Source organism: Hesperophylax consimilis, chromosome 11 (assembly GCF_061612785.1).
Source record: "Hesperophylax consimilis isolate HC1 chromosome 11, BYU_Hcon_1.0, whole genome shotgun sequence".
Taxonomy (NCBI): Eukaryota; Metazoa; Arthropoda; class Insecta; order Trichoptera; family Limnephilidae; genus Hesperophylax; species Hesperophylax consimilis.
The window spans coordinates 16,567,619-16,593,090 of NC_142846.1; the positions used below are offsets into that span (position 1 = coordinate 16,567,619).

Consider the following 25,472-nt stretch of genomic DNA (forward strand, 5'->3'; position numbering starts at 1 on the left):
CTTATAATTTAATTTCCTCTGGTAATTTGCTATATGCACACAGTTCATAGCCTTTTGTGGATGCCTAGCTTAGTAAAGCTGTGATGATTAGTGATCACGGATTGATTAGTCCATGGATTTTTGAGCATTTTTTCAGCACTACATTTCAAGGCTCTCCAATCATACTGAGAAATTACAAGGCAGATCTTAGAACGTCACTGGCATAGTCTGCAATAATTATAGCCATCGATCTAGTTGAGGCGACTATCTGAAGTTAGATGTTGAATAACGATCATGTCATCCAGGATGTACACGACCATCGTTGCAATTCAAATACTCTGCTTTTCCTACAAGCCACAGGTCCGAGATAATTTGCATTGCAGTGGAGAGACGGGTTTTCAAAACTCGATGGTCGTTCATCTTGCTGTACCTCAGCGGCAGACTGAACCAAATAATTATCAATGGTTTTACTTGGCTTATATTCAATAAGACAGACCTAAAGTGTCAATCAATTGGTATATAGTTGTGAAAGAACAAAATTATACGTTACAATCGTGGCATTGGTAACATTTTGAAACACGCTTTTGAGGTGCATAGTCGCCTACTTTAGACCCTTTGAGAATATTCATCTTTCAAAGGCATTTATCGTTTACTTATAAAAATCACCCACCAATCTCCCCTTAGTATTCCTTATTTACTTTCTCTTAACAATTCTCGCATTTTCTCAGTTCTATACAAGTTCATAGACTTGAATGACTTCAGTGAGATTTCCTATTCCCGTATAGATTTCCCATAAAATTATAACCATCTCCCCTAACTTTAAAGGCACATAGCACTCTTTTTAGGGTGAATTGCCTAATACAAAAAAAAAAAAAAACTTATGATTGATGCATGTTGCAAAAAATATTATTTTTGTGTAACATTAATTTCAAAAATATATCAATGATTTATCATTACGACAAAGCGAGCAGGAATGTACCTAATGCGAAAACCACATCATAGACGGGCATGAGTGGTATATTAAACAATGGGAAAGTATTTCATATACTTTTAACAATGCTATTTTATACGTGATTTCGAATGCACTTGGAGTACTCTTAACATATTAATCATCGAACCGAATTCCAATAACAATTTATCGATTAAAATTATTTGCAAACGTTACCTACCTACCCACCGGTAAATTTATTTTGAAAAATCTTCTATTTTTCATTGTATTTTATCTTTTTTTAGCTCTTTCGAACGAATTTTATGGACAAAAATCATTCTTCGATTTGGATATGGAAGGTTTTCTACATATTTACTCCAAATATGTGAACAAATTGTTTTTTTTAATGGTTGTTTGAAAACGATCCATAGAAAATTACGGAAATATTTGATGAATCCATTTTCATAAGAATTTTACGGACAAAATGCAGACTTGTGTTAAGTTACTCCCATTATTTATTCCTATTTATGTACCTTCAATACAATATACGATTGTATTACACACTGTCAATAAATAAAATCCAGTTAACTGATGCAGACTGGTAAAATTTTCCCTGAAACCTCCCAACCTTCTCACTGGAAGCTATCTGTTTAAAAAAAATTATTTAGTGCAAATATATGTCCAAATGATCCTCCACAGTTCAAATATCTAACTGCATGTTCTAGATTCTAGCAAATCGAAGTCCAAACGTAAAGAAAGCTGTGTTTGTTATTGGATTTATTTGCTTGCATTAATTAGATTAGGGCCATTTCAGTGAGTCTTCTCCACAATGTGTCATACACAACACATACAATATGCAGCTCCTAGTTCTGACATAGTTATGGATATTATCATGAGTATGGCCCTAGTTGCATATCATTATCATCGCACTGATGCGTTATCTGAATACGTTAGTTAACGTTTATCCTGGAAAGCACGTGTGTAACCATTCCGATATAAACACAACACGAAACACCTTTCTTACTTTCTTTTGTGCAAACAATGATATTAAATTTATTGCAGAACGAAATGTTGGTCGATCGTGAAAACAATGAAATGGTATCTACGTTTTTTGGCTAGCCTGAGGTCAACTTTGCGGAACGAAGGTCGTGGTAACATAATTTTAATGCCAGTACACGAACGGTGCGAAGTGATAAACTAATTTTATGGCTTATTTCGACCCAAAATGAGATTTAATCGACAACATCAGGGCCATTAGTTGGATTTTAACGTACTTCAATCCCTTGGACAATTTATGAGATATTCTTAACAGACAAAAAATAACCATAGAGTCTTTTGTGAGATATATCTCCCAGCCTGACACACTCGCTTTCTCATTTTTATATAACGGTTAGAAATATTATTTAAGCAGTGTTAGAAAATGATTATGCAGCGCTTTTAGTTTGCATTAAGCCTTAGATACATTACGCTATATTATGCGCGCATAATTTAGGCGTGGCATATAATTATTATATGTTGAGGTGAAGCACTGCGTTATAATCTTACTCAGGAGATGGGGTCAGATCAGTTGGGGAACTGCTGCGGAATATCATTTCTTTGTACGGGATCTGTCACTTTGACAGATGACGGCCCTCCATAAATTGTTCTGACCCTTTCTCCTGATGTAGGTAGGAGAAGGGGTCACTAATTAATATAAATGCTTACGTATAATTTGAAATAATTGTATGAAACAACATTTTAGCATTTAAAAAATATTTTTCAAGGTTTCGCAAATTTTTAAATAAATATTTTTATATTTAACATAAAAAGGTGAAGTGACAATACTTTTGTCTAATTAAAAATTATTTTTAGTTTCGTGTAAAGTAATAATTACAGTTTACACAAAAAAAACCATCTGTAAGCGACTTTAAAAACATTCAATTTTTTTGCGTTCAAAATTTTAATATTTTTAATTTCATATGTCGATTTGTAGTAGGTACTAAAATCTGAAAGAATGTTTCATCTGCTTCCAAAAACATTTTATTTTTATTTTGAAGTCCTTATTAATCATTTTATTTTAATAATGCTGTATTCCTTTCGTTTAAATTTTTAAAAGATGTTTTAATTTTTTTTACTAACATCAAAATGACAATTTTTTTGGAAGACAATGATTCTGAGATATTTTTTAACAAATACTTTCAGCCTTACAAATCTTACAATTATAATATCCGGTGATTTCCCACGGGTCTGCGCTATAATAGTACAACTTATACAGTTAGCACGACGATAAACCGTGAATGATGTTAGTTAAAACGCATCTAAAATATATGGTTTATAGGTATTTTCACATGAAGGAATGAATATGAAATGAAAACAATAACTTTTTTAACATAACTTTTATCTTATTGCCGACAAGAAGAACTATACGGGGAAGAGGGCCGTATACTGTCGGGTTAAAATCGTTACTCGTAATAATATGCATGCATGGTTTTTTTAGACTGGCAAAACTTTGTTCCAAATCCAAACCTCTAAAACACGGGCATTTTCGCATTTCGCGTTTTGTTGCTTACTTCACGTTTCTTCAGATGACATTTGTAATGTCATTGATCCGGTCTGTTTTTAATTGCCTCGGAATCCGGCCAATTCGATTATGCCTCCATATTTGCTTTGGTAAATCCATATTTCGATTCAAAATATCCCTCCGTCAGTGCTGCAAATGGGTATTACTGCTTTACACATTTTTATTACGCGACAGATCGATATTTGTCAAATCATACAAATTGTTCATAAAGTCCGCCAAATACGGTCGTAATATGTCCCTAATCACAATTCGCAATACGCAAGCGCGTGATTATGAGTAACGTTTTCTACTAACCCGTTCTTATACCCCCGTATTATGAGTGAGGCCGTTAGTGTTTTCGGATTTCCTTAACTTTAATGCATCCGAGTCGTCTAGGTCAATACCTTATCTAATGTCTGCACCATTTTTATGCACTAAACTAATGCTTAGTTTATACCTTCGTGCGCAATTTAAAAACATTAAAACGTAGGTACCTCCTTGAAATCCGTATAGAATGCTGGTATTCCCTTGTTCATTTAACTTTACGAGTTTGTTTACAATAATGATAATAATAATACTAGGTATACTGCTAGAAACTTATACCATAAATAGAATCAGGTAGAAAATTATGCATTCTTGAAACTGCCAAATATTATTAAACAAGGAAAAACCACCGTGAAAGCCAAACCAATATAATTAGTAAGAAAAATGATTTATGGTGGGATTTACTTCTGTGTTCATTTGTGAACCACGACGTTGTAAATTACCTACAACGATACTTATCGTACGTATTTCTTCTATGGCATAAATTATGTGTAATTTATATGACGCGTTGTGGTCATACATCCTACGGATTTTACGTCATGTTCATGGATCACTGTCCACTGGAAAAAACATTGGAGTTTAGATTCCAATATTCATGTTTGTGCCCACATTCTTTATCGTGTGTTAAAATATGTGTAGATTATCGAATAAAGTAAAATATCATTTTTTTAGTAAGAACAAGACACTTTTTTCTGAATCCGTATAAATCATAGACAAAAATGTCTACTTCAGCACACTCTATCTGATTATGTAGTCGACACATTTAGGACAGAGGTCTAAAATAGGTGATATCATTTTTAAATGTATTCAGGTGAAACATGATATAAATAAACTACAATTATAATATAATAAAGGTGGGTAGGTAGGTACTATGTTTTGTTGCCACTTTTAATTCCAAACATATTATATCTAATATTTTGTTGTCGTAAATACCGAGAAAGGAAAACCGACATTTTATTTGTAAAATCAATTCACCATCCTTAACACACCCCCTTACTAATAAACAAGTTGTAAATTTTACCCAACCAATAAACAACTATTTATCGTACACTATCAGTTGTGACACGTTTATTAGTAAGGCCTCTACAATTTAAACTGTGACTCTTCCATAGCGTATTGTAAGGGCTTTAGAATTTTACTTACAATGATAAATGTCAAAAATATGATTGTCTCGGAAAATTTATTTAACACACGGGTTTGCTAGGTCTAGGTTTATGGAACCGATGTAAATAAATTTAATTTACAAAAAAATTTGAATAATTTAATTTTAACATAAATATTATATCGTAGAATCCCAATTGAATGGAATATGATCTTCGTCTTCGAGTGCATATAAGCATGTCATTGACCTGCAATTTAAATAAATTATTTTCGAAGAAAGCAATTATTTGTGGCTTGACATTATAATTAAATGAGAAGATGCATTGTTTTTAACTAAGCTGAATAACTTTGTGTAAACCACTGTTGGTTTAAAATTTATAATTATAACAATGGTTTCTTCGTCAGGATAGTAAAAATTGACATTTATAAGAATAGACGAACAAGTATAGATAAATAAGTACACGTAAGCCAAAATATTACAATGAGCGGTGATTAATTAGTTATTATTATAAAAATAAAAACAATTATACTGATTTTGAAACATGTCGATTATTTTGATTAAATAGTGGCGTATAAAAAGTTATTTAATTTATTTAAATTATAATTACGCCACAAAGCTAATTTGCAATTATTGAAGACGCAACTATTTTTTGTTTATAATAATACATTGTCCTGAAGAAGGTTATGATGTAATCGAAAATAGTTGACACGATGTATAAAATACAGGGTGTCCGGGGGTTAAGTGCACTAACTTCGGGAGGTGGTTCTACATGATGGTTGAAGTAAAAAAGATAATCTACTTTTTACGAAATTCCAACTTTTTTTCACATGCTGAAATATTTTGCCATGGAAAAATATTTATTTTCCCATTCAAAAAATTCAACTTTTTAACCTAAAAACTACCTTAAAACCATAGACATATGAATATTAGTAGACCTGCCCTAAGTGATTAAAAGCGTATTATTCCCCACTCCCCATACCGGTTCCATTGGAGCCGGCTGGGCTCGCGTATGGCTTCCCGTGAATCTTGAGAATGTGACGTCATCATTCTTGTTCGAACTAGCGTCGAGCTATGGTCGAGGCATTTTATGAAATAACACGGCAAAATAGTGGCTTGTGATATGAAAACTTGTAAAAATAGATGTGAAAAAGAGAATAAACCCAATTGTCGTATTACATTCCATATGTAAGCATCATTTTAAGCTTATTCACGTCGTATAATATGAATCAGTTGTAGAAACATATACTATCACATCGAGCCAACATTGGTCGAATGTAGCGATTCTCGAGTGTGCGCATCGTTGTTACTGGGAAGTAAATTATGAACACTTATAAAAGTGTATTAACTAAATACGTAAACAAAATATTCGACTCTGAAAATAGAAGAAATTTTTTTTTGCCGAATTTGGACTTCGCAAATTTGTTCATAACGTGGCGAGTAATTTGCGCTCCCATGTAAAAATGTCTATTCATTCAAAAGCAGATTTTACTTTTAAGAACTAAATGGTGATATTATAATGCGAGATGCCTATATACTGTCAGATTGATTTATTGACGAATCACAGTCAGCTTTACCCCCTTCGTTCTTCAACAGTTGATTTTACCCCTCACCTTTAATTTCTAGTCTATATATTCATATGTCTGTGCTTAAAACGTTAGAATTTTGAAAAAAATTGTTAATCTTTTCTACTTTTAAAATCGTGTAGAATCACTCCTCGAAGTTAGTGCATTTAACCCTTGGACACCCAGTATAATATAGTGGTTATAAACAAAATAACTTTCGTTTTATATTTTATAACTTCCATTATACCTTTCTCAGGCTCATTTATTATGAGTACTGGTAGTCATATTATTAATGAATTACAAAGTAAAATAAATAAAGTAAAATTGTGGCTAGATAATGTTCTACAACTATTGTTATAAATAACTTATTGTTCGGCCATTGACCCGCTTCATTATTATTAATTTATTATTAGCTCTCAAAGCACGTTCAGCTTATTTTGTTTGGTGAACTGCCTCCACGGAAGTTGCCGGAGAAACTGGTTATGAACTACGTCCGTTTTTTAGCGTATTTGCAGCTCGAATAAAGAATTTTTATTCATTTATGAAACTGCAATCGAATTAAAAGAGACAAGGGAATGATTAAATCACTGTGAGTTTATACGGTTGCCCGATTTGATTAGAATCTTGAATAGGTACTGAATTAAATAATAAGATATCTATCACTGCAACAATAATGTCAATACCAACACGATTATAAACTCCCATATACCACGCATACACAGCTCTAGTCCAGATATTTTTAACAGCACCGAAAAAAAGCATGTCACATATTTTTTTTAAACAGTTATTAATTAACATGTTGTTACCTACAGCCTGATTGTAAACTTCAGTTATAAAATTAGTGTGTTTACAATAACTATTACTGTTTTGTAAAAAACGTTGTATTTACTTGTACCTTAAATAAATAAATATCACTTATAAACAGAGGCGGATTTGCCCTTAGGCCTATGTAGGCCCGGGCCTAGGGCGGCCAGATATTAGGGGCGGCCAATCGTGACAAAAAAGTCACAGATGATAGCAATAAATTACTTCCTAAGTACCTATATTCCTTATCAGCAGAACTAAATAAACGACTGGGTGCTTACTGCTCACTTTATAATAAATTAAATTTTATTACTCAATTGACAAAACTAAGCCCGTCTGAAGTCGAAGAAAAGGCAAAATCATTGCAAATGATTTATTCTAGTGATTTAGAAGCCCATTTTTCAGAAGAATGTCTCCATTTTCGTGCTCACTGCAGTGTGAAAAATAAGGATCGAAACAATGCTGTCAGTTTGTTAAAATGGTTACGAACTGAAGATCTTCAAACCATTTATCCAAACGTGGATATTGCTCTTCGAATGTGTGTGTGTACTCCCGCCAGTAACTGTTCTGGAGAACGATCATTTTCTTGTTTACGACGTGTAAAAAATTATTTACGTACAACAATGGCGGAGCAAAGGCTGAACAATCTTGCTTTGCTTAACATAGAAGCAGATTTTTTAAGGAAATTGGATTGCGAAGATCTTATTAATGATTTTGCTGCACTTAAGTGCAGACGAGAATTGTAACTGCCAGATTTTTGTTTTGAGTTCAGTTTTTTTTTATGTTAGATAATGCTTTACGTAATTTTTTTTACCAACGTTTTAACTTGTATTTTAAGTTTAGTATTATATTCGAATAACTTGTTATCCAGCCCGTATCTGGCAACCCTAATTGTAACTGTGAAACACTTATATATTATTGTATGAGAATAAACCTGAAACTAGTTAAATAAATTAAACATAAAACTGTTTTAAATGTTTTATTCAAATCCTTGAAACCTTAGAAAGTATAACAAACTAGCAGCTATTATAGTTAACTAAATTTCTGAATCGATTTCGATAAAAGTTGTCAATAAAGTAAATTCATTATATAGTCAATAGTCTATATCAGGGGTCTCCAAACAACGGCCCGCCAATGTCATCAATCCGGCCTGCGACAATCGACAATTATACAGTAATTGAACTAGCGAATTTAGCAAGCGTATTTTTTGACATTAATTCCACACAGGAGGCTTTGAGAAAAATATTTTCCCTCACGACCTATGTCATCTTAGGTGATGCTGTGTGGAGGGTCTTTTTAAGGAAGGGAAGGATAGGAAGTTCTGAAAAGGAAAATGTATGAGGGGTGGGTAGGAATCTGGGGATTAGTGTGTCCATACGTATGAATACATCCCTCCAACTGCGGTGCAAGGCGATGGGTCAAGATAGTCCGGCTGGAAAGGTCAAAAGGCCTTCCTCACCCAGTCTCTCTCGATCCGGCCCGCCACGCAGCAGGTGGGCAGACGTATCCGCCGCCAAGACCTGGACAAATCTCACCCCATGAACCATGAATGATAATGGCAGAAAACGGTTTTGACCCTAGGAACTTACTGAAAAGTTTGGATACTCCTGGTCAATATGATGGGTAGTGAGAAAGGGGCGGCTACATGGTCTGGGGCCTTAGGGCCTAGGGCGGCCAAGACTGCAAATCCGCCTCTGCTTATAAAAATAGAATTTCTTTAACACCTGACACAATTCAGAGAATATCTAAAAGAATTTTACATTCGTTTCAATTTAATTTATCATCTCAATTCATATTTAATTTAGAACACAACCCTTGTTTTCCTGAAATATTACATATTTACTGGAATAATCTGTTCATCGTAGCTTTTCCAGTTGAATATCTCACATGAATTGTATTTACATAAATATTATACCTGACCACCGAATGATTTATAAAGGTCTTTTGTTTTGCTTGACGCTATTTTTCAGTGGCAAAAAACAGCTACAAATCTATCTAACAACTATTGTTGTGATATTACAAGTTGTCAAACTTTTAAATATTTGTTAAATAACTTGGTTAATTTTTTAAAATTATTTAAGATCAGATCCATTTCAATTCAGCAAATTCCTAGATAGTTTGAATAGTTGTCATAAAAAATTTTACCAATGTTAATATGTTTTCATGTTTTTTTTTACATCGCTTCATTTCTGTTATCCATAAATCCCTCTTTATTTAAATTTCCTCTTTCTCTTATCCATAGATCCACAAATCAGTAGATTGGTAAATGAGAAAGTTAACATAAAATTGATTGATTTGTCAGTTTTGGGTTTTTCCATAAAACCACAACATGACCACAATACATGTTTAATTAGAGTTACGAAATATCGTACCTATTTGTCATAAAATGAAACTTCGAAACCTTTTTTCATTACAGACGTCATTTAAGTATTTTAACCACAATGGCTGAAGAATTTCAAGGATTTTTGTAAATGATACCTAAAATCATTTTACACGCAGAGCATTCAATTGATCATAAGTAAAATTCAGAGAGAAAAAAAAATGCTTCTGATTTACATTTAAATTTAACGGGAAAAATGCCTTATAATATAATAGGTTAATGTTATAAGTTAATAGTTTCTATAATTGAAAAGAACGAAATTTAAAAATGCAGACATTTGGCTAAACATACCAAATAAAATTAGAATTAACCTTCGAGTAAAATCAACATTGCAAATATTAACCTTTCCTTAAACCTTTTCAGATGCCGGAGTGTTTAATAACCAAACCAAACCTAAACGGTTTCGCAATAAAAACTTAACAATGATACAACCACAACACAATAATCATTTTCGAAATTGCTCAGTTTACGACATTTCACGTTACGAGTTTACGAACTCGAATTGTAAGAAATGACACGAATTGAATGTTAGGGTGACTCATTTTCTCTGGTGACGGATGCAGAATACAGAAGATGGTTTTAAGGCGATGCACCACGTCATGTAACATTTTGAATTGGGCCGCTAATAATAACACTCCTTATGTAGAGATGGCGAGATTTAAATTATCGCTTAACACAACCGTCTGTTTCGATTTATTCAAGAAAAAAATATCGCCAAAAAGTGTGTTATTCATTTTATTTTGCTAAGTTCTGTCACAAATATTTAAACGTTTTACGATATTTTTCAAAAAAACTAAATTTCCACATTACATAATAAAATCATAATCGAAAAGAGGTTCTTAAGTAAGATAGTTTGAACTTTAAAGCACTGATACTTTATTTTTTTCTAAGCACATAAAAATACTTTTAATTTAAACTATACATCAAAAATATTTCTAATCGTCAAACTTCCAAACCAAAAACACATTATTTTGCATTACTTCGTGGTGCTTCGCCTTGATTGAAATAAATAATTTTTAATATTTAATAATCACCCAATATGAGATAAACCAATAATGTTCCGGTTGTGTATCTAGGACGTAAGTGAGCTCAATTTAAAGCCTGAAGAAAATCATAAAACATTTGCATGTACTTAAATATCAAACTCTTTTTAAACAGGCTTGAATTTCGTTAACCTCTCTGGAGCCTAGGAGTCCAAAGGTCTCCAAAACTGGGGTCCACTTCTAGAAAATATCTGTTCAGCATGAATAAAAGTATTTTTCAGTGTGATACCGTGTAAGTTCCATTCTTCTTGTAAGTAATTGCGAGAAAAATCCTTTCTGTTATTTTTTTTGGACCCACGCTAAAAATGAAAGTCTACATACATGTCTAATATGAACAAATTATTGTAGGGTTCCAAAGTTTTTTTCCTCAAATTTCACGGAGAAATATTACTGAAAAAAAATAATGCTAATTTAGAATTTCTTCAAATTATTCGTAATCCCGTTAAAAACGGGATTGCAGGCCCTTAACGAATGAATTGATAGGTTTCCTGATAAACGTTTAGTTTAATTTATTATATTGATGTAAGTAAACAATTTCATATCAATGTCGGAACACGTGTTCATAAAAATTTCGTCATCATATATCATCAAGACAAACGCAGGTGCATGACATGTTCCGATATTACAATGAATTTACTAAAAGTTTATCCGGAATGGGCTTTAAATCTCGTTTTTAAACGAATAACCAATGATTTGAAGAGATTCTCAATGAATTAGTAATACTCATTTTTATCCGTGTGGGACCGGAGTCGATTATGCCGATAACAAATAATCAATAGGTATTATAAACACAGTTGTTGCTAACGTCCACCGTAGTTTTCCACATTTTTTGGATTTTTCATTGAGGTTTAACGTTTGGGTAGGTATAGACAAGGGACGCCCAGACAATTTTGATTACTACCACCATTTCAGTCATTTCTCCATAGCATAGTCGTCTACGTATTCGACTTTTAGTCCAAAGGTCGCGTACTTGTCTCCATTCCAGCACAAAAAATATTTGATTTCAATTTTATATATAGGCAGCCAAGTAGATAGGTACTGTAATTAATAGATGTGCCTCAACAACGTCCCGCTCCAAATTCGCCCACGGACAGCAAATAGTTCCGGCTGATCTCGAATTTAGAATCAGGAGGTGCCAATCGCAATTACTGCTTTCATGTCAATGTCCATTAATACATTTCTGATGCAGTGATAGATCTCGTGTCGCACAAACACCTAGATAAGAGCGGATAGTGTACTTTCGATAATCAAGAGAACAATGTCTGCCTGTCTGCCTGCCTATTTGCAAAACATTTTTTTTTATTTTTTTTTTTTATTTAATATTTGAAGAAAATATTTTTTTCATAGATAAGTATACAGGATATAAACAAGATATAAAACAATAGAAATTAAAGTAGCCTTTCCTCACCATAAACAGACAATGCTCTTGTGTTTGGTGAGGGAATTCTAGTTCAATTATTCAAGTTTTATTTTTAAGCCAAGAGCAGACATTGCACGATGAAAAATGAGTATTGCTGATTTATTAAAAATTTCGTCTAATTATTGGTAATCCGGCTACAAGTGGGACTGTATGCAGCTTCCTGATAAACTTCTAGTAAATTTGTAATAATATCGGAACACGTTTTCATGCACTTGCGTTCGTCTATATATAATGATGAATTGCGGAAAAAAAAATGTACGAACACGTTTTCCGACATCGTGACGATTCATTGAAATTTTACTAATACTTTATCAGGAAACCGATCAATTCATTCGTTAACGGCCTGTAATCCGTTTTTTAACTGGATAACGAAAAATTTGAAGAGATTCTTAATAAATTAGCAATATTTTTTATCAGTTTTCTCCGTGTATGATTGTGGATAGCCTACCGCTTGCGATAATTCGGAGAACAAAGTGCCTGCCCACTCTGCCAGTGTCCATTCGCAAAACTATCAATCAAGTGTTATTGTTATTATTTTCTTCTTGAATTCGCGCTGATCTCTCGCACAGTGGGACAGTATATCTACTATAACACATTGTATCTACTCTGTAAGTCCGTTACAATGGGATAGTGGAACAACGCCTACTTCCACCAAACCTGCCCCGAATACAAATTAATGGACAACTTCAGACAATACCCGTGATGAATGATCTTCCGGATTTGTGTGGTTGAACTCGTGTGGTATTGGACAAAGGTTGAGGTCATCAGCAGTATAAAAGTCTAATAGAAAAGGCCGCAGAAGCGGCAGAACTCGGTAGAAGACTCAATAGGCGTTTGTTTCACTTTTCTTTTATTTCTTCAACAAACATTTTCACTTTTAGTCTAAATAAAGAAACATTTTTTAAATACTTCGAACCGACTATGATAGACATTCAAATGGTATATGGACCTTAGTCAACAAGTTAATACCTAATGGTTTTAGTTTTTCCATTGTGTATTAATGCGTACTTTACTTGAACGGGTTATTTCAGAAAATTTAAACATCTCTTCACATTTTTAATTTTTTTTTTTTTACGTACTATAAGCGACTGGTTCATAATGATATAATAATAGAACTTGAATAGGACTTTAACAGAACCTGAAAATTTACGTTGAAATATGATGAATTGTTCTAATTCTATGAAACAACCCGTCCTTAGACATTTCCTTTAAATTACTGTTCGAATTACAACCCTTTTTTAAATTTACTATTTTCTTATTTTCTATGAAGTGAGAATCATTTAAAATTACTTTTCCTTAAAGGCCTTTCACACCCCATTGCAATTGGAGGCGATTTTGGGAGAGCGCGTAAAATTGGCGTCTTCTCTACACACCTGCCCGTGAAACTATCGTGCAGCAAAGCACTCGTCGATAAAGATGGCGCCAACACTTTCCAAACACCATAAAATAGGAACGGCTATGGAGTTTTCTTGCGAACCATCAAAATCAACACGATTTCCCTACACTCAACGCCAACCGACCTGATTTAGGGATTTAGGTTTGCCTGTTTACATAGAAAAGACGCCTGTATGTTTTGACTCCAACGTGTACAGAACAAAAAATGATCCGTTTGCAGCCATAAAAGTAACATTTCTCATTTCATTACTAAGCTTTTCGCACTGCCCCCAAAAATATATGTTTACTTCTTTATAGTTATGAATATGCATTTCGTGTCAACTAAAGCATAATGTATAAAAAGGTAGATCTTGCACGGAGAAAAATGAGCATTGCTAATTTATTAAGAATATCTTCAAATTATCGGAAGTCCGGGAAAAAATGGGATTCCAGGCTGTTTAAACGAAATACGAGAATATCACGATTTTTATGAACACGTGTTCTGACATCGTGATAGCATATTCGTGTTTTACTAAATTTTTTTCAGAAAACCTATTGATTAATTCGCTAAGGGCCTGCAATCCCATTTTTAAACCTATCACCAATAATTTGAAGTAAAAGCCCCGTAGTAAGCGTTCAAATACGGTTTGAAAGGGAAATATGTTAATTCGAATGTAAGAGGGAGCGCGCTAATATTAAAAAACAATAATAATTAATCGAAAATGGTGAAAATATTTTATAAACACGGCTTGTTTGAAATACAGCTAAAATCTCTCGGCAAATGCTTTAGCTGCATTCAAAGATACACTGTGATTTTTCCATGCATATAACATATTAAATAACAGAACAAAACGTGTTCTTAATAATTTTCTGCGCTTACTTTGCGATTTTTTCCATCGAGGGAATTTCATATAATTAACGATTCGGCAAAACAAATGTATAGATGTTATCTTCAAAAATTACTTTTATTTGTAACTTCAAAACCTAAAGAGTTAACGAGAAACTTTTTATGAATCGGCAGTCAAATAAATAATACTAGATACCATTTCGCTACCAGTCATAAAAAGTTATTATTCTTTAATTGTACAACAAAGTAATAAATATCTAAATTATTATGATACATAACAATATTGTGTAGGTTTAATTTTAGTATTCATAACAAAGACTTTCGAACACGGATGCTTATATGTGTGACGGAAAGGAGATATTGTTTATACTTGTACAAAAGAAAAACCGCAATATTATATTTTTCTGATGTCATAATAATTTATCACCGAAACACATGACCACGGAGAGACTGAGTCAGATGAATAAAAAACATTAATATTATTATATTGTTTCCAATATTTATAATTTATTTTATAAAAATAATGAATTTGTTTTACTAATACCGATGTATTAGTATTATCTACTATTAACGAAACAGATTTCAAATTATAGAGTATATATATATATATATATATATATATATATATATATATATATATATATATATATATATATAGGTCCCACAACATTTATTGCATCCGTGCGTAAATCCGTCTTTGGGCGTCCAGCACTTCTAGTTCTTTTTTTTAGATTTTTTTTGTGAATATTGCACTATGTTTTACTCACAATAATCGCAAATATCATATTTTTTTAATATTCATAATAATGCAGGTTTTGATGTTTATTACACTTTCATACATTTCTAGCGTCACGTACATACTCACGTCCGGGTGTATATTTTTTGTATATTGAAGGTTCCTTTTAATATAGGTTTCACGTCCGTTCACTCTAATTTAATTGTTACGTCTTCCGTATATTGCTGACTATTCTATTAAAGTTTTCACGTCCATACTGAATAATTTATTCTGGCGTCCGAGTGTATATTATTTGTTTGTTACATGGCGTTTTGAAGGTCGATTTAATTTTTACGTCTTCCGTATATAATGCCCTTAAGACTCTTGGATTTGTTTTGAGAGTTTCAAAAGGTACATTTAGGCCGTTGTTATGCCCCTTATATTATAAAACCCTTTAGGATTACATGACTTATTCTGATATGGGAGATATATTTCACCCTAAAAATAATCAATATAAATATTGTTTATTTTAATTCTTTTATATATCGAGACAAATAATAGACATCTATAATTTTTGCAATCTTTTGTTTGTTTTGAATATCTACTTATGTGAGACTTTTTAACATTTTTACCAATGTATCTTATTTTATTATACGCTTTTGTTGTAACATTTTTTTTTTTTTCATTGTATTTTGTTTTCTCTATTGTTTTAATTTTGAAGAATTTATAACTGCGATACTCAACTATTAAACTAGAATTTAAACGTCTATTAGGTGTAATAAATAAATTAACAAATAAATAAACAAAAAAATATATTTCTTACTTTTCTAGTGAAGTTTTCACGTTCATAGTGAATTAATTAATTAATTACAGCATCTGTTGTTGAGAGGTAAGACTCTCGACTCGAAATCTGACGGTCAAACCCGGCGTGCGCAAATAAATTTTTATTTGTTTGTTTTATTTCACAATTAATACATTAAACATAATATAAAGTGTGTTTGCAGCACGTTCCAGAGTGAAATATACGCTCAGTATCGCCCTGATGTGAGACCACCATTCCGAATGGAAACGTTATTTCTAAGCTTTTGCCGTGTTTGGTGACCAGATATAAATAGCCAGGTACTTTTCTACATTTCTCTTCCCCGTCTTCTTCCTCCCCTAATATCTTCACCCTAGTACTCAGATTGGGGATGCCACAGTCTCGCTGTTCCAGACGGGAGCGGTTGAGACTCTTGTGCAGTATATAAAAAAATATATGTATATATATATATGTTTTATTTTTTTGACATCCAGAAACACACCAGACCTGACAAAAAACTGTCTATTGATAGTGAGAATTTTGAATGAATATCTTGTAGGTATACAAAAGTATCTACTGGGCGCAGGCGTGCGACAATCATTTTTACAACGATATCCTGAATAAAATGTATAATTTCATAACTCGCCAGTTCGCTCCATTGCAGAATGCGGTCGGACCTTTTTAGGTCGGGACATCAATTTACCGTCTACTGTAAACCATCTTACAAAAATGTCCACCCGCGCAGGGTGATTTTTAATTCTGAGTGCTACGTGGCATCGTTGTAAATGAACTGAATGTTGCCAAATCAACCGTTTTGCTTCACCAAAGGCTCAAACAATACATAACAATGTATATATTCGCAAACTGACACGAGGACGCAATACTATCGACGTAATGCGTGGACGCAGCACGGCCGTCGTTATGTATACAAAATAATATCTACTCGTGATCGGTCACGAGGATACAATACCATCGACGAAGCACTTCCGTCGTTACGTATTCAATATAATAATATCTGTTTTTATATTTAACTTAATTAGTTCAACCTCAAATTGTAATATTTTAATAAATGAGTTAAACTTATTACTATCATTAAGTTAAAAATAAAAATATTTTTTTATTTTTTTTAACATCTATTTCTTAACATCTTTAGAGTTAGAATATTTACTACATAATATTATGTAATATTTCAATAACTTTTCTGTTAAATCAGATGCTTGTGCTTAGGAGAGGACAACTATATATTTTTACATATATTTATATTGCAAATATTATTACAAAAACTCTTAATAACCTTACAAGAAAATATAATAAAAGTAATAAAAACAGGTTCGATATAAATAATACCAAGAAATGATACGCAGAAACATAATATGTGGAGTTTATTAAACAGCATTGATTTGAAAGTACCTACACGGTACACACGCTCATGTAATCTATTTAAAGAAAAACACTGTAAAACCAATTCAAATAAAAATGCTTGTCTTAGAATAATATGTTCAACATACCTATGTATAATAACATTCTCTCTGATTCTATCTTCAATGTAACCAAAATAAATTTAAAAACTCAATTTAAAATGTATTAAACGTGTACCAAACTGCATAATATGTAATTATATTATGTAATGACTAATGACATATATTATGTTATAATAACCTCATGTTATAATAAGCTCCCTCTTGAATAACGTTATATTTTTTACAAGATAAAACCGTACTTTGTTTTAAATCACTTTATATTTATTTATCACAATATTTGTGTTCAATCCAAACCGGTCAACGAAATATGAATTAAATAAAGTCTTTTAAAACAAAGTATTTGTTTCATTTTGTATAATATCAAGCTACAAAGTGTTTGTTTTCTTCGATAAATTTAGTATTTTTTAGTTCTTGTAAGTATAGTGTTTAAATTTTTATATACATAATAGAATAGTATATTGAGGAAATCTGTAATTGGTTTCTTAGTTAGGTAAATTACACATGTATTAATGAACCACATTGTATACTGTTGATTTCTCTGAAATAAAATAAATAATATGAAACAATAAGAAAAGTTATGAGGTGGTATAAGAGAATTTTAAATCGATTTTCTTTGCAATTAAATAATAATTTAACAATAACTTTGTAAACCACACTTTTATTTTTTATATTTTTTTTCGACCGGGTTTCGCTACCACCGAATGTTCTTCAAAAAACAATATTGTTTCGTTCTTCGTTCGATAATGATTTCAATATAAAATAGTGTGTTTGTGTAAACTCCGCTCATACGAGTTTTGAAAACATAGTGTAGAGATATAATATAAAATAATAATCATCCTAGACATGAAGAAAAGTCAATAGGTGTTGCATATTAATTAAAAATTGATAAATGTATCCAAGACACTATCCAGATAGCATTTAGTTCGAGTTGAATCCTGCAATGATACATAAAGATAGCAGCCAATAAAAATATGCGTTAAGAAAATTAAGATTAAGTATGTTTTATTTTTATAGTGAATATCTCACAAGAGTCCCAACTGCTCCCGTCTGGAGCTAGTGAGACTATGGCATCCCCAATTGGGGTATATTGAAGGGGAAGAGATGGGGAAGAGAAAGGTGGGGAAGTACCTGGCTATTCAGATCTAGTTACTAAACACGGCTAAAGCCACTTGGAGCAACGTTTCAATTCTGAATGGTGGTCTTACACCAGGGCGATACTGGGAGTAACTTCCACTCTGTTGGTAATTCTTAGTCGAAGTATATTACAGTAAATATGACCGAATCAGATAGGGACACATTATCTCAGTTGGTAGGGTCACGGCTCGGAAACCCAAAGGTCCTGGGTTCGAGTCCCAAATGTGACAGTGCCTTTTTCAGATTTTTCCGTTTCAGATGTTCGATTGAATTTCGCTAATATTGTCTTCATTAATTAAAAATAATACCTAATCTAGATCGGCCACGGGTACGCAATACTATCGATGTAATGCGTGGATATAGAGCACTACCATCGATATGTATTAAAAATAATATCTATTCGTGAACGGACGCAATACTACCAACGTAATGCGTAGACGCAGCACGATCGTCGTTATGCATTAAAAACCACGCAGGATGCTTCTTAGTTCTGAGCATCAAGCGGCATCGTTGTAAATTAACCCAATGTTGCAAAATCTGATGATTTACCCAACCAAACGCTCAAATAATATACAACAATGTACTCGCGAATGGCCACGGGGACGCAGTACTATCGAAGTAATGCGTGGACGCAGCACGATCGTCGTTATGCATTAAAAAACACGCAGAACGCTTCTTAGTTCTGAACGTCAAGCGGCATCGTTGTAAATTAACCCAATGTTGACAAATCTCATAATCATAATAATATTTCAGCGTGATCGGCCATGGGGACGCAATACTATCAAAGTAATGCGTGGATGCAGCACGACCGTCGTTATGTATATTAAATAATATCTACTCGTAATCGGTTTCGAGGACGCAATACTATCGACGCAATACTATCGACGTAATGCGTAGACGCAGTACGATCGTCGTTATGTATTGAAAATTATTTCGACCGTCGTCGTATATTCAAAATAATATCTACTCGTGATCGTTCACTGGGACGCAATACTATCGACGTGATGCATGGAAGCAGCACGATTGTCATTATGTGTTAAAAATAGTATATTCTCATGAGCGGCTACGAGGACGCAGTACTATCGACGTAATGCGTGGACGCAGCAAGACTATCGTAATGTATTCAAAATAATATCTACTCGCGAACGGCCATGGGGACGCAATACTATCGACGTAATGTGTGGATGCAGTACGACCGTCGAAATGTATATAAAATAATATCTACTCGTAATCGGTCTCGAGGACGCAATACTATCGACGTAATGCGTAGACGCAGCAAGATCGTCGTTATGTATCGAAAATTATATTACTTCGTGGACGCGGCAAGATCGTAGAAATGAATAAAAACATACACTGCTCGATATATACATTGTGTAGCGAACCTGTCGGCAAAATGTCAAACGTTCAATATTCGTTTCCAGACATTCCGAGAGATTTTTTGCCTCCACAAAATTTTTTGCCATACGATTCTACATGGGGTAAGCATCGTTCTGGCCAATTTTGACGTCAAAACATTGCAGCGTCCGTATATCGGACGCTGTAAGTCGGTGGACGCTACAATGCTATGGAGTTTTTAGGGGTCGGACGCAACAAATGTAGCGGGATATATATATATATATATATATATATATGTTATGGTTAAGGTTTTATATATATATATATATATATATATATATATATATATAGGGTGCCCGGGGGTACAGTGTACAAACTTCGGGAGCTGATTCTACATTATAGTAGAAGTAAAAAAGATAAAAAAAGTTTCATTGCTTATTTTCCTATTAAAAAAATATTTTTTAATGGAAGAATATTTATTTTGCCATACAAACGATTAAAAAAAATACCTAAAAACCACATTAAAACGTAAGACTTTGTTATTTGTTGGAATAGTTGTTTGTTTTTTTTTAAACTTTTATTATCATGTCACCCTGGACACCCTGTATACTAATAAAAAAGTTTTTCTTTTGGAGCCTTTTTTCACTTTTCAATGTGAATACTGCCCAGGTGTATCAACTGCTCCAATCCGTCTGGAGCCAGTGAGACTATGGCATCCCCAATTGTGGTATGTTGTGAGGCTGAAGGTAGTGGGGAAGGTGGGGAAGTACCTGACTAGTCATCAAACATCTCTAAAGTCATTTCAAGGAAAGATTCGATTCCGAATGGTTTTCTTACACAAGGGCAATACTGAGAATATCTTCTACTCTGAAACGTGCCACAAATATACTGTTTATTTTTTTAAATTATTAATTAATTAAACAAAAATTAATCAAATAATGGAAACATGTGATTGATATCTGGTTCGGTATGATTTGATATTTTCACGTCGAAAAGTATTATAGTGATTTGTTTTTGTTGATGGACACTGCAATGCTGTCCGAAACGTTGGCTAAAGAAGGAGGTAGCGCAACACGGCACAATACCCCAAAACCAAATCACTACGATATCTGGTCGATTCATGTTTTTTTTACAATCTCCAAAATTTTATCTAAACTGACAGGTAAAGCAATAATGAACACATTAATTAATTTATAAAATCTTTTGTGATACCCACTTATTCGTAAAACCGATGATTTAATGTACTCATCACAGTCGACTAAAGCCAATCCTACCCAATCACGACTTCAAATGACGCAGGAAGTTAGTTGGATGGTTGTTACCGGTTTGGAAGAAAATTGGCACTAATTGAGCCTTAGTTCTTTCCAGCATCCGCTATATCGACCAGAGGCAGACTTCACTCAAAATACGAAGATCAGTGTCCCAAATTCTTCGTTATATATTTTCAAGAAATTATATTAAAGAGAAGGTTAAACATGCAACATTATATATATCACCAAATTACTTAGGTGGGAACTCACCATTAAACTAAACACTTACTTATGTCGGGTCCCCTATGTGTGTTCTTACATATGTGTGTAATATTATGGAGCACCACAACAATCTGCATATCAACTGCAAGTCAATACGTACGGACTCCCTCAGTACTGCAGCGCGTCGAAAATATTCATGGAGTAACAATCCCACTCTTTCAGAGAACATGTCATCTCCACAAGACGAGAAGCCAATCGAGCAAATGCGAAGCTTAAAGTTCAATTTTCGATTATTTTTTACCACGAATCGGTTAACATTATGAATACCAGAAAATGATTTCGATGTGTTGAAGCTTTTTTGATCGTTACCGTTGAGCAGAATTACAAAAAAAAATTGTTACTTTAAACTTAAAATATGATCGTGTAGGTATTAGCTACTAAAAATGTATTTTTTTTTTAATTAGGAATGTATAAACGAATTTAAGAAACAAACTTTAAAAAAACAATATTATATCTACAATATGTGACCCTTGATGTTAATCAAAGTTATTTTTTCATTTCTAATAAAACTATTCACAAAATAAATAAAAGCGGCTTTTGCGCTTGAAATCGAGCGTTTCTTAACTCCTTTTGCTAAACGATTTCTATTCTTATTACCTATATTAAAAACATACACATTTTTGGCTTGTAGCTTTCTATTAAAACATCATGAATGTCATATTTCTCTGGATAGATCCTTTTGATGATCTATCCAGGCTCCATAATTTCAGATAAAAATAATTATTACTCTTTTTTGTAATCATTCCTGTTAATATAACGTACGAAGTATTACACCTGCGCACTTTCTGGATATTGGCTACGTAGGTATTTACAAAATTTCATAAAAGGGTTAATCCGTAATTTGACACATCACGCCAAGTTGCGTTGTCAAACATTTCACGATTAAAGTGAAAGTTGTTATTGATAAATAGCGTGAAACGTGCCCACTTACTTAATTACTTATATTAAGTAACAATTATTAACTCTCTCATGGTTAATTAACCAAAGGTCGCATAGTTATATCTCGTTTTGCAACAGATTAGTAATGCAATATTTCATATCATTAGTTGAAAATTTGCAATAATCAACACTTTTTCAACAATGGACGTTGTTCGATAGTAGGTTACGAACCTGTATACTTTCTATTGTATTTATAACAAGTTCCCACACTGTCAATTGTTAATATAAACTATATTAATAATAATAATATCGCTGGATTAGCTTTGATACGGACCTGTAGGATATCTTTGATCAGGAAAGCAGGAAGTACTAAAATATAATAAGATCACTTTAATTATTGATCTTCTTATGCGATTAATACTTCGTGGCCTTATTGGGTACTTTATTTCATGTCATTTATCTATAAATAACTACACTTCGGTGATAATTAAAATAATCGATCATATCTGGTGGGTCGAATGGATGATCCAGTAATTTTGTTTGCAACCGATATGACTTTATAACAGGAAAAATGTGTTAAATATAAAGGTACATATTTTCCAAGACAGGAAAAATCATGCGACTTGTGCCCACATTATGTTGGAATACGTGGATAATTATAATAATAACATTAAACGTGTAAACGGTAAATAAATAACCCCGCGAGCTCTTTATTGGCTGTACATGTCGATAACAAACATGAATTAACCACTTAAAAATGCAGTGGTTTTCCTATCCGTTGAATATAATTATTGTAAGGTGATGTATTGGTTTATGAAGTACAAATAATGACATTTGAATTACAAATAATGAAAATTGGAATATATTCAAGAAGTTTTCTGTATCATTTTTATTTTTAAGAAAGGCAAACATTCCCGGATTACGAATAGCCTGACAATATTTTAAAATCTCCTACTACTACCACAGTAAGCGGAAAATGTTGCTTGTGTCGTGATGGAGGACTTAGCCAGCCGAGGAATTGAACGCACGACGCCTGGGCGGTACCTAAACGCGATGCCAACTCAGCCACCGACCGGTCAATTGTATGTTATTGTTTTAATTTATGTAGTAGAAACATTGAGATTCAAAAAATATTGCCGATGTAAACCTTTCGTACCGTAAGTAAAAATTGGAATATATTCACAAAGTTTTAAAAATCATTGTAAGGTATTGATATGGTTTATGCAGCAAAACAATGAGATTTAAAAAATGTTGCCGATTTAACCCTTTCGTACCGTAAGCAAAAATTGTACTTTTTCCTCAATATTGAAATTATTGACTTTGCGTGTTATTTTTATCATTGGATTTTAGCAATTTGTCCAGGCCTGTTAAAGAGGTGACTTTTGTTTTTAATCTAGACTTCGGCACCCTCTAAATTATTTTTTTAAATATACATTTTAAAGGTATATTTTTTACTATTTAACTTATATGTATTTTTTTTATAGTTAAATCTTTTGTTATTTTTTGAATGCAGTGTAAGTATGATTCGATGTATAAAGTGAACCGCCCCCTCGGAGACCTTACTACCTTACCTTTTTCACTACTGTATACCACAACGTTACGGTTAAACAACTACGTTGGATCAACTTTAAATCGACTCCGTATCTCATTCCGATGCAGAGCTATTGCGTTAAGACGAGAATATACGCTAAAATAAAGCCAGAATCTTAACGACGTAAGTGAAGCAGTCGTGCACAAAAATAAGCGACGCGCGACCCTGGTGTATTGAACAGACCTACAGTTGAATTTGCCCTATCAAATCTCTAAAATAAAGTGGGAATCTTAACGACATAAGTAAAGATGTCCTGTAAAAACAATATTCATCGTGTGGCCCGGCGTAATGGATGGACCTACGGTCGACTTAGCACTAGCAGGCCTAGAAAATCGATCTTTCCGTGAGGTTTATTTAAATTATTTCTTATGAACGTTTTACTAAAATCTCAAATGTTTCTAGAGAGATCCATGGAATTTTATTAATTCATCGTCTAAAAAAATAAAATCTGGTGCTTACTTTTAATTTTATAGTTTAAAAACGTGTAATAAAATGTTCAAACCGTTTTACATAAAATATATTGATGGTAAGGTCCTGTTTTTACTAATCTTAAATATAAATAACTTATATCCATAGTGATCCCTCTAGGAACATATGAGATTTTAGTAATACGTTCATCAGAAATAATTAAAATGTGAGTGTCGAGCGAACGCCCGTTATTAGAGTCTGATGACGCCTTTTGTATTCTTAGAGCATCCCCGACTTCTTTTAACGTTCAAATTACTTTTTAAACACTCCTAGCACTTATAAAAATAAAACAAATTAGCGATAATGGTCGCCTATTTTTCGAGTTTTGCGAGCACAATCTTACGCAGACTTAATTTTATATATGGATGTCAAAATTAATTACCTGTGAATAGGGTAGTATTTTGCAGGCGACTTCTCCGAGGTTCCATTGAGGTGATACCCTGGCTGCGATTATGAGTGGAATCCCCAAAACGAATACCAAATCAGCAAAAGCCAGGTTCACTATAAAGCAGTTAGTCACCGTTTGGATTTCTTTCCTCCTGTGGGGAATAATAAGAAATAAATTAGAGATTAGGTAGGAGCGTTTAATGTTAGGAAATCACTAAAAAATACATTTTAATTTGCAACTTTACATATGGAGGATTTATATTACACAATTACATGCTTTTTTTCAAGTTTAATCCCATGCATTTGAGATTTTTTTTCATTATAAAGTACAAACACAATAAACGGCTTTCCTGGGGCTCTATTCCTGAATCGAGGGCGCTCGTAATCGCCGTCGAAATTACGTACGTTGGTCGTCGTTGCTATTCCGAAATTGGTCGAAGGTACATACTTCGATGCCAAACGTCAAAAGTCATTCCACACAACAACTACTGGGTATAACCAGTAGAAACAGGGCAGCGAGTGGTAGGTTGTTGGCGTTTCTATGGAATTGGCTGTCAAAATCTAGTCTAGCTGTCAATTTTTGTTTTACCGCGCGGATTCCGCAAATGTAAAAGTGGGTGAAAATTTCCCACTTACTAAGTCTTTATCGGAGCTTACAAGCTCAATTAAGAGTTGCTTTTGGCAATTTGTAATATGTCCCGCAGCCATTTCTGTTTTGAATAACGAATAACTGTTGTCTGTTTGACAGTCACACCATAGAAATCCCAAAAACATCAGGAACATAGACAATATTCACAGGGGTGCCAATATAATCATCTCTTCTACCAACTTCGACGGTTCGACGCTCAA

The 25,472-nt window shown here is 33.1% G+C and overlaps 1 protein-coding gene across 1 annotated transcript in view; it reads right to left on the reverse strand.

Annotated features, from left to right (window-relative positions):
- The window catches only part of LOC149419862 (free fatty acid receptor 4-like), a 48,288-nt gene that overhangs the window by 12,428 nt on the left and 10,388 nt on the right, over positions 1–25,472 (reverse strand). Inside the window, exon 2 of the mRNA XM_089637344.1 lies at positions 24,619–24,775. Within this exon, the coding sequence (XP_089493470.1) occupies positions 24,619–24,775 (157 nt within the window). The remainder of the gene's footprint in view (positions 1–24,618; positions 24,776–25,472) is intronic.